The sequence below is a fragment of the Lactuca saligna genome, chromosome 7 (assembly GCF_052625555.1).
Source record: "Lactuca saligna cultivar CGN05327 chromosome 7, ASM5262555v1, whole genome shotgun sequence".
Classification (NCBI taxonomy): Eukaryota; Viridiplantae; Streptophyta; class Magnoliopsida; order Asterales; family Asteraceae; genus Lactuca; species Lactuca saligna.
This window is the reverse complement of record NC_136423.1, coordinates 40,620,795-40,631,551: the sequence shown is the minus strand read 5'-3', so window position 1 is coordinate 40,631,551 and position 10,757 is coordinate 40,620,795. Positions and strand designations below refer to the sequence as shown.

The 10,757-nt window shown below is 31.5% G+C and overlaps 2 protein-coding genes across 2 annotated transcripts; both read right to left on the bottom strand.

Moving 5' to 3' along the window:
* Positions 1 to 389: 389 nt before the first annotated feature.
* LOC145006554 (uncharacterized) lies at positions 390 to 3,695 on the bottom strand. Its single transcript, XM_078965633.1, has 7 exons — positions 3,403 to 3,695; positions 3,194 to 3,326; positions 2,934 to 3,037; positions 2,667 to 2,838; positions 2,436 to 2,576; positions 2,180 to 2,366; positions 390 to 2,079 (listed from the first exon to the last, which is right to left on the bottom strand). Exons 1-7 carry the CDS (start codon positions 3,432 to 3,434, stop codon positions 527 to 529), a joined length of 2,322 nt encoding a protein of 773 aa, XP_078821759.1. The 5' UTR covers positions 3,435 to 3,695; the 3' UTR covers positions 390 to 526.
* A 462-nt stretch (positions 3,696 to 4,157) lies between these two features.
* On the bottom strand, positions 4,158 to 5,988 carry LOC145006852 (uncharacterized). Its single transcript, XM_078965886.1, has 4 exons — positions 5,823 to 5,988; positions 5,283 to 5,678; positions 4,853 to 5,190; positions 4,158 to 4,790 (listed from the first exon to the last, which is right to left on the bottom strand). The coding sequence occupies exons 1-4, from the start codon at positions 5,986 to 5,988 to the stop codon at positions 4,158 to 4,160; spliced, it is 1,533 nt and encodes a 510-aa protein (XP_078822012.1).
* Positions 5,989 to 10,757: the final 4,769 nt, after the last annotated feature.

Sequence of the window (10,757 nt, the reverse complement as noted above, 5' to 3'; positions counted from 1 at the left end):
TTCTTGTACTGTAAGGCTTTTAGGAGCCGGTGACATTCATGAAAAATAACTTTAACACTAACAAGCTTGAGTTGTCAAATTCAAATTCACAAACTAATCCCTACCATTTTGGTCAAATCTATAAACCAAATACAGACAATTAGTTTAGTTCTGAATTAAAATTTACAAAACACCATTGATACAAGAACATCATAGTTTAATATCATGCATACGAAGAATCAATAAACGATTTACTATACATTAAAAAAAATAAAGAAGTGAATCAAACATCTGCATGTTCCTGTGTTCATAGGAACACCAAATGAAGTTTTATCACAATCTTTCTTATTTCAAACTTACTATGCATCTTAAAAAATAATCATCTCCTATTCGAAAAATAAACCAACAAATTGAATAGATCATGTGCGTATCTTAAAATAAATAACGAAGCGTTTATACATGCAGTTGCATACCTCAGAATATATATTAAAAAAAAATTAAAATAAAATAATCACCCAATCATGTGTGTATGAAACTATTAGTATACTCATCGATGATTTGCTTGTAGAGACTGAATACGAGCAGCTAGAGAGTCATAATCAGGAAGCTTTGGATGAACATGACTTGGTTTCTTTACATCATTTCCTTCAAGTGAAGTTTGGGAGCTCAGATTCGAGGCTTTTGGTGATTCCGATTTTCCTGATTCCACAATCTTCTTACGAGGATGTTCAGAAATCCTTTTAGTTGGAGATTCATTTGTAGAAGGATGCATACTGGCCTTGGAAATTACTGTCTTACCCTCGGCCTCAACATAACCCTTTGTCCTACGAGACAACCCTGTGGAAGTCGGTTTTGTAGCCAGTACAACTTCTTCATCGGAATCAGTGATTCCGCCATCGTTAAAGAACACATCCGGAGGTGCGAATCGCGATCTATTTTTAACTGTTTTGTCACTTTTATCATCTGATTCCGATTCCGAACTTGACATAGAAACACTCGGTTCTTTCTTTTCCATTCCGCTTGCTCTTGAATTGAAAGAACTCGGTTTAGATGTCTGGCCAACCAACTTTTTGAATGAAGATGAGGAGGAATCGTTTACTGTGCTACTTTTAACGTATTTGTCACTCTGATCATCTGATTCCAATTCCGATTCCGAACTTGACATAGAAACACTCTGTTTTTTGTTTTTGTATCCACTTTCTTTTGAATTGAAAAAATTCGGTTTTGACAAAGGAAAGGAATCAGTGATTCCACCCTTCGTATGGGGTGTGTACTTAAGACCACCACTGTTCCGAAGTCCACCTGTCAATGTCCCAAACTTTAACTCTTTCCCAGTATCCAAATCATCACCTTGATTCAAAAACTCGCTATTTTTTTCAACAATTTGTGGTTCTATTTCTGTATCTTTTTTCTTTTTCTCGTTTCTGAGTGAAACCCTGGAATCCTTTTCGACCAAATCATTCAACTCAATTCGTGTTTTCCTAGAATTAACTTTTTGTGTTTTTTGTTTAGGGCTCGAAATGTGTGTATTTTGTAGTGGATGACTAGATTCTTCTCTATCTGGAGATGGGAAAAATGACTTGGCATCTCCTTCATTATACTCAAATCCTGTATCGAATTTAGGGTTTTCATCATCATCGGAATCCGTTTCATCATCTCTAGAAAAGTTTCCTTGGTCAACAACAGTTCTTTGACTAACTTTTTGTTGATGAGAAACAAACACATCTTGTTGATGACTCGTTTGCTTTCTGATTCTAGATTTTGGTGAAGTATCATGTTCACTTTGATCTGTTTGTGGATTCTTCTGTATCTTTGAGTTTCTGTTATTGAATGAGTTATTATTAAATGAAGCTTTGAATTGATGTTGATTAAAAACTTCTGAAGTAGTTGAAACTTTTGGGCTTCCAATCTTGCCCTTGCTCGAGAGTTCTGCAGCTGCTCTAGCAGCCATGCTGGCACGTTCTGCTGACTCAGCTGCTGCCTGTGCTGCTGACGTGGCATCTTTGAATTCCATGTTCCAGTTGTTCTCCCTACCTGATGAAGCATTGTTGGTGTTGGTATGGAACGAATGCCTCTTGTTCATCATCTCAGATGCCATTCCTAATTAAAAAAAAGGTGAAATAATAGCATTTAATCCATGAACCCAATAACATTATCATGTTATAAAAAATTAACTTATTGTTATAATGAATATGTATACCTGAAGGGTTTGTATCATCTGAGGTAATATTCTGAGAACCTAATGTGTATCTTCTATTTTGCTGAGTGAAATCATCAGTTACATTCAGCTTTTGTATATGACTCTGCACATTTTGGATATTTGAACTTTGGATTTTGGGAGAATCAACATTCATCATGCTCGCATTCTCAAAATTCACAGATCCATTCTACAGAAAAGATTCAAGTTTCATCAAAGAGTTCTAAAAGATAATTCAAAAAGCAAAATTTCAACTCACCAATAAGTCATCCTTAGGTTTAGATTCTGCCTCTTCAAATAAAGTTGAATCCCAATTGACATTGTGTTCTTTTGCTACAGCACTTAATACTTTCAGTTTTGTCTGAATATCAGGTGCAACAGCAGATAACTTCTCAACCATCTGAAAAATTGGAAATAATACTATAAGAAAATGAACATTTTGTTCTTTTATTGAGAAATTTGGAACTATTATTTTTTAAAAATAACATACCATGCGGTTTACACCACTATCAGGACGCAACTCAAGAGCTGCAGAAGCAAACTCTTTTCCATATTTTGCTGTAAAGTTTTTTCGAGCATCAACAAGTTCTGGAATGTCTGAACATCTAGGAGCTGCAAATATCACACTTGTGATTGCTTCCTTCAGATCAATAGGGCAAGTTCTATGACAAATTTCACCAAAAGATTGTTTAATTTGCAACTTCTACTACATTTCAAGTGAAAATAACAGGATTTGCAAGTTTGTAAGGTAGCTTACTTTTGTGATTCAATGATAGGCAAACGTGCTACAATGAGTTCACAATATATCTCGATCAATTCATATGCTGCAATCATCTTCTCTTCCCTGATTACATGTTCAACCTAATACAATTCCTAAACATCAGTATTTATATACAAACAAATGAATCGCATATTCAGACATTATATGATAATCACGTCAATCAAAATCGAATCTGGAATACGATTTCTATGAAACAGAGCTTTTGAATTCCATTCATCGTAAATCAGAATACTTACTCGAATTCTAGCAGTTCGATCCTGTCCTGACTCCAGTAATTGAGCTAACTCCCTCTTCATTTGATTAATCTGTATTAATTTCTTGTTCTTCAACAGCTTAATTCGCGAAGTCGCTAATTTTAACGACGTCTTGCTGCATCAATCAAAGTCAACCCTCAGACAATTACAATACATCGAGAAATTTTCGTAAACTGAAACTGTAAGCTTACCATTTAGCTATCTTGAATCTCTTGTTAAGCATTGTAAGAAGCAACCTTTCACTGTTGAATTGATTATAGTTCAACCCTAAGGTTTAATTTTTGCAATTCGTAGGTAGTTGAACGTATCAATGAATGCAAAATTCAATTGAGGGAAAAATTCGGGAATTCTGAAGAATCGTAGATATTGACTTCAATTCGAAGTTGGTGATTTGAAGGATCGAATACAAGTTGACCGAATTTTGGTGAAGCCATTTGCACACAAAAAAACAAGAAAAGAAAGTCAAAATACTAAAACCTCAACGCCTTTGGCGGAATAACGTGTTTGGTGTGACGCCAATGCACATCCAGAATATTATTAAATAATCCCACCAAAACGGCAAATTTTGACTTAAATGTAGAGACGTGTATAAAATATACTTGAATTGCAAGTTAAATATAAATAGAAATTTTAATTAAAAGATGATAAATTATAGTAAAGAGCAATATACTTTTTTCACTAGTATGTATAGTATTCAAATTTTGTTGGGGAAATTCGAATTAGGTATTGAGAAATCTAGATAACAAACAGGAATCGTGTAAAACAGATTCCTTGTTTGATATTTCGACCCTATATGTCTTGGTTATCACAAAATCCAAACTTGGATAATTCATGATGTAACAATTCTGATTTTAAGCACAAAATCAGAATCAATTTTGAGAAGATGAAGAGAAAGTGTTTTTCGTTTCTTATCTGTGTTCCAAAACCAAGAGCCGTTTTTCCTGACTTATCCAACAACAGATAAATCAAAACGGTTTCCATCTTTCAAGAATGACAAATTAGTCCTTGTACATTTTATCGAAATACCCAACTGTAATTCGACTTCGCTTTTGTATACTTTAAACTTTTCCAAAGCTTCATTTTTGGAATGTAATAAATACACATAACAAAACCGACTTGAACCATCAATAAAAGTAAACTCTTTATTTCCCAAGGAAGGTGTAGCATGAAAATCACAGAGATCACTATGAATCAATTCCAACACTTCTGATTTTCTATTAATGTTTGGAAACGGTTGTTTCGTGATTTTAGTTAACATATAAGTTTTGCATTTTTCAGAATTAATGTCAAAAGTTGGAATCAATCCGGATTTTGACATTTCAACCATTCTCTTAACATTAACATGTCCTAATCTATTATGCCATAACATAGAAATATCAAGATTTGATGCAGAAGTCATAAAAGTAGATTTGACATGTGATGCAAAACAACTTATAACATTTAACTTAAAAACACGGTCACAATAATAACCAAATCCCACAAATATTCCACATTTAGACAACACATACTTGTTCGACTCGATAACTTGTTTATAACCCATACAATTCAACAAACCACTAGACATAATGTTCTTTCGAACCTTTGGAACATATAATACATCAAACAAACTAATTGTTTTGCCAGAAGTAACGTAATACTAACAACACCAGTTCCTAAAATTGGCTTTGATCCTTCATCTGCCATGTGTAAGATAAAACCTTTATTTACTATGTTCAACTTCGTGAACCATCGTTCATCATTACACGCGTGATGTGTAGAACAGGTATCAAGCCAACATGAATCTGTATCAGCCCCATGTATAAAAGAAACTTTTGGGGTTAGTAGCATAACATTAAATATTGAATTTACAAAATCAATAGTAAATTGGCCTTTGGTTGCAGATTGATCATGAAACCCACTACCACCACTAGTACCCTCTTTTCCACTACTACTAGCACCTTTATTTCCAAGTTTCACCCGATAATCACGTTTCATATGCCCTTTCAGATGACATCTCCAACACACAAGTTCATTGGAATCCTTGTATTTTTTGTTGGACTTTTTGTTGTTACCCTCATATTTATGTTTTTACCTTTGCCCTTGTGATTAGAATTGTCTTCTTTATCATAATCAACCATATGAACTTGGGGTTGTCCAAATTCAGATTTGCCCTTTCCAGTTCCTTTGTCATTCTCTTGATCACGAAGTCCTTCGATTTTCAAATGACTCCCAAGTTGAATCAAACTTATCTCTTCCTTTCTATGTTTTAGATGGTGCTTGAAATCTTTCCATGAGAGTGGAAGTTTATCAATCACACATGAAACAACAAAGGATTCATCCATGGACATATTGTGTTGTTTGAATTGACCATAAATTCGTAGGATTTCATTATATTGTTCCATTACAGATTGAGAATCAACCATTATATAATTGTTGAAATCAGAAACAATGAACTTTTTACTTGAAGCATCTTCAGCAGTATATTTTGCTTTAAGTGTGTTCCATAATTCACTGGTTGTTTCAATATTTTGATGAGTGTCGAAGAGGGAATCACACACACCATTCAGAATGTGACCAAGGCAGATGTAGTTGTCATTCTCCCATTTGCTTCTCCTTCAGATCTGTTCCATACTTGCATCTTCAACCTCTTCTAGTTTTGGAGTAGAAAGAACATAGACAACCTTCAAAGTGGTCAACCAGAAGTCCATCTTCTTTTGCCAACGTTTGAAATCTTGGCCCTGAAATTTCTCCAATTTGCCAAATGAAGTATTCATGTCTTTTAGTGAATTGTCAGCCATCTTTTCCAGAAAACGAAAATATCAAACAAGATTGTTGGGGAAATTCGAATTAAGTATTGAGAAATCTGGATAACAAGCAGGAATTGTGTAAAACACTTTCCTTGTTTGATATTTCGACCCTATATGCCTTGGGTATCACGAAATCCAAACTGGGATAATTCCTGATGTAACAATTCTGATTTTAGGCACAAAATCAGAATCAATTTTAAAAAGATGAAGAGAAAAGTGTTTTTCGTTTCTTATCTGTGTTCCAAAACCAAGAGTCGTTTTTCCTGACTTATCCAACAAGGGATAAATCAAAACAGTTTCCATCTTTCAAGAATGACAAATTAGTCATTGTACTATAGATTAGGGTTCGGTACTAACAATGTTTAGTAAATACAAGCGTGCACTCCCACACCTCCTGACTTGTATTATAACTAGAACATTATTCTTGAAACACTTGTTAAGTCCATTACACTAAAATATTTTTGGTGATAAAATCACCAAAAAATTTTATTACAATACTAAAAATTTATGTGGATTATGACATTTTATATTATTCTTGTAGGAAATTGAGTAAACTAACCACATTTTAGTTTATTTTTAAAAATAATAAACACCATGTTTTTGAGAAAAAAAAAACGAACCCAAGCCTAATGCTAAATATAAGGGGCCACTTAAAAACTGGAATAAGCATTTCGGAAAGTGAAATTCGGAAGCTCTAGCTACGAGCATTTCGGACATAGATTTTTAAGCTTATCTACCATGGATTCAACAAAACAGAAGAGTTCCACCTTTTAATGTACTTGCATTTTACTTTTGAAACATTTTTATGTATTTTGGAATGTGTAGAACAATTTCGGAATATAAGGAACCGAATATCTAAATTTTGCATGTTTTTTAGTTTGGGAAATCTTCAGAAAAGTCCCAATATTTACGGAAAAGTTACACTTTAGTCCCAAGATTTTTTTTTTGAACGAAAAAGTCCTGAAAACCGGCAAAAATTTGCAGTTTGACCCTTTTTGACCGGTTGAAACCGGTACCAAACTAATTTGGGACTATTTCGTAAACTAATCCAAAATATTGGGATTTTTCAGTAAACAAAAAATATTAGGACTTTTCTGTAAACAAAAATATTAGGACTTTTCTATAAACAAAACCTTAATTATTATTATTGTTATTATTATTATTATTATTATTATTATTATTATTATTATTATTATCATCATCATCATCATCATCATCATCATCATCATCATCATCATCATCATCATTATTATTATTATTATTATTATTATTATTATTATTATTATTATTATTATTAAAAATATAAATAAGAATACTTTTTTTTGAACTTGTTATTATTAATATTGTTACTAATACATATAAATGTATTTAAATGAAAAAATAATATTAATGACATTGTTTAAGGGTGGAGGTGGAGGAGATGTTGCTGCCTTTAGCATTGAAATCATGCATGTTTGCTTGTATATTTTTACTTTTTATATGGCCATTTCACATTTGTTGTTATTGTTTTCAATTAAAAATAATAATACTTAACAATTTAAAAGAAGTTGCATATTTGTAAAATTCTTTATAAATAGTTTAAGTTAGAAGGATTTCTCACTTTGTATATAAAAATGTTTACAGTAGAAGGATTATTTTCCAAATCCAACAGATCCACTACAAACATCTACATAGGTAGCCCATATCAAAATTCAAAAATATTAATTACAATATCTTGTTCAATAAAAAGTAATAGGACATGTTTTTTGGATTAATACTTTTGAATTTTGAATAATACTTTTGAATTATTCCTATTACTTTTTGTTAAACAAAATATTGTAATTAATACTTTCGAATTTTAATATAGGTTACTTATGTAGATGTTTGTAGTGGATTTGTTGGATTTGGAAAGTAATTCTTCAACCTTAAACAATTTTATATACAAAATGAGAAACTCTACTACCTTAAACTATTAATATGCAACTTCTTTCAAATTGTTAAATATTAATATTCTGAATTGAAAACAATAATAACAAATATGAAATGACCATATACAAAGTAAAAATATACAAGTAGACATTCACGATTTCAATACTAAAAACATCACCATCTCTTCCACCTCCACCCTTAAACAATGTTATTAATAATATTTTTTTCATTTAATGCATTTATATGTATTAGTAATAATATTAAAAATAACAAGTTCAAAAAATAGTATTCTTATTTATATTTTTAATAATAATAATAATAATAATAATAATAATAATAATAATAATAATAATAATAATAATAACAATAATAATAATTAAGGTTTTGTTTATAGAAAAGTCCTAATATTTTTGTTTACAGAAAAGTCCTAATATTTTTTGTTTACTGAAAAATCCCAATATTTTGGATTAGTTTACGAAATAGTCCCAAATTAGTTTGGTACCGGTTTCAACCGGTCAAAAAGGGTCAAACTGCAAATTTTTGCCGGTTTTCAGGACTTTTTCGTTCAAAAAAAAATCTTGGGACTAAAGTGTAACTTTTCCGTAAATATTGAGACTTTTCTGAAGATTTCCCTTTTAGTTTTAGCTATATAAGAACGATATAACTACTTGAAAATGTGTTAGTGCCACTTCTTCAAGAGGAAATAAGTGTTTATTAACCATTATAAGTGATTCTAAAATAGTGGAATCACTCCGGAATACATAGAACATAATAGTCCAGAATACGAAGAATAATTTTGGAATGATTGTCTGAAATTATACTTACACTCTGGAATAAAAATTACATATTTGTTTATTCCATTTATAGGAGCTTTCATAATTGAGTCTGATAAATGTAAAAGCAAATTAAAAAAATGTTATAAATATTTTATTTTTATGGTACTATATTTAAATGTTGTTCTTTTTTTTTTTTTTTTTTTGCAGATAAAAAATCAAGATGTTGAATTAGAAAAAAAAAATAATAATAATAAACCACCAAGGACACTTATAAAATTAAGAACGAAATCAAAAAATGTGTTAAAACTTAAATTGAAAGCAAATAGAACTCCGAAAGATGAGACAGAGAAAGCTTAGAAGAACCTGTTATTTTAGACTAGTTGTCAATTTATAATTTTGGTTATGGATACATTTTTGCAATTTGGGTTTAATTTTGGAACATTCCTTTTTCTAATACGTACGTTAATATTTTTAGTTTCAGTCTTCGACATCCAGTGACTCAAGTGATGAGGATGCATTGCTAATTGAATATGTAATATTACATCTTGAAGACAAGTAACATCTTGTTGATACAACTATAGTAGAAATGATTCATGATTATCAATGTGCAAAAGTACTAATGGTAATACCGGAGATCCCATTACTGCCTTCTACGACCGACGAACATAAAAAAACTAGCATTGTATAATCTGCAAATACTCCTTGTTACGATGTCCGAAGATATACGATAGTTTTTAACACAATGGACATCATTGAAGAAGCACGTAATAAAAGTGCAACAATAGAAGAACAAGTGAAAATGATTGATAATGGGTTTTTTCCTAATTGAGAGTTGTATGGAGTTGTTTGAAAATCATGTAGACACTGCTAGTTTACACCGGATGCAAGTTCCCATTTATCATGGAAATATACTCTAATTCTAAATATTGTAATATCATTTTAATATTAAACTAAAATATGTACCAAAGGGTCTTTGACCTAGCGATAAGCGTGACTCTCGTAATTGAGAGGTGATGAGTTTAAGTTTCGTTGGAGACATAAGTGGTAATTAGGAGTAAATTAGTTTTCCATTCCAAAAAAATAAATTAAAATAAAAACCACTAAAATATGTAAAAGAAAGGATATGGTTTCCTAAAATGGAAATTTTTTTCATTAACATTAGTTAAATGATCATTACATTAGATTCAACTAATCAGGAAATTGTAAGGGATGCATATTTTGTTTGCGGTCGATAAAATCTCCTCTAATTCTAACAACATCTGTAAGATGGTCGTGTTCTGCCTAAACCTTATCAATCGCTGCTTTTGCATCTTGAATCCACTTCTCAGCTTCTATGTCTTTTTCAATAGTTTTAGCAACCCATTTTCTTTTCCATTTACTTATTCTACTAGATCGTTTGCATGTTGTTTGAGTGTATGAATGATTTTAGTCCCTTTCATTGGCTTCTTCGGTGGTCGTCGTAGCTTCAATAATGTCATCATGCATTTTATCTAGGAGTGGGAAATCTGGGCCTTGTGAAAACGGGTTATTATCTTAACAAATATAACAATCTTCTTATTCACAATGCCAAATATAAAATTCAGATAAACTCATTCTCGGGTCTTTACTTTACTAATTTACTTCGTCTACGATGGATGGTAATTGCATATAATAGTGTGATGTTTCAAGAAATTAGAGTGTATCCGGAATATGTGCAGGTGACTATGTGTCCATGAGTCCAAAATGTTAGGAATCTATGACATGAATGATTGATTTGACTTTCCGGAATGAATTAAATCAATCCCAATCATGGACTAATCTAGAAGAGATCACACTCTTTCAGTCTTGGATAATCATTGAGGATGATATGATTATTATTGGTCTCCCGCATCTGATGTAAGAATCACGATGGGTTTTCTTAAAAAATATGTTTCACATGAATGATTGATGTGACTTTCGGAATGTCAGTTTGAAATGACAGTAAATCAAGAATAACTTAGTATAAATAAGAGACTAGAAGTTAAGAGCGTATGCAACTCTGCAATAACGATAAATCAACCATGGCCATGGACTACCCTTGAAGATATCATGATCCTT

What these genes read in the sequence shown, in the direction of transcription:
- LOC145006852 (XM_078965886.1), bottom strand. Translation starts at nt 5,988, where the DNA reads ATGGCTGACAATTCACTAAAAGACATGAATACTTCATTTGGCAAATTG. An exon ending in TTCTAATCACAAGGGCAAAG is followed by an intron (nt 5,191 to 5,282) that starts GTAAAAACATAA and finishes GTCATCTGAAAG; the next exon opens with GGCATATGAAACGTGATTAT. An exon ending in CAATTTTAGGAACTGGTGTT is followed by an intron (nt 4,791 to 4,852) that starts GTTAGTATTACG and finishes TATGTTCCAAAG; the next exon opens with GTTCGAAAGAACATTATGTC.
- LOC145006554 (XM_078965633.1), bottom strand. Translation starts at nt 3,434, where the DNA reads ATGCTTAACAAGAGATTCAAGATAGCTAAATG. An exon ending in AGATTCAAGATAGCTAAATG is followed by an intron (nt 3,327 to 3,402) that starts GTAAGCTTACAG and finishes TGATTGATGCAG; the next exon opens with CAAGACGTCGTTAAAATTAG. An exon ending in AACCTAAGGATGACTTATTG is followed by an intron (nt 2,367 to 2,435) that starts GTGAGTTGAAAT and finishes TCTTTTCTGTAG; the next exon opens with AATGGATCTGTGAATTTTGA.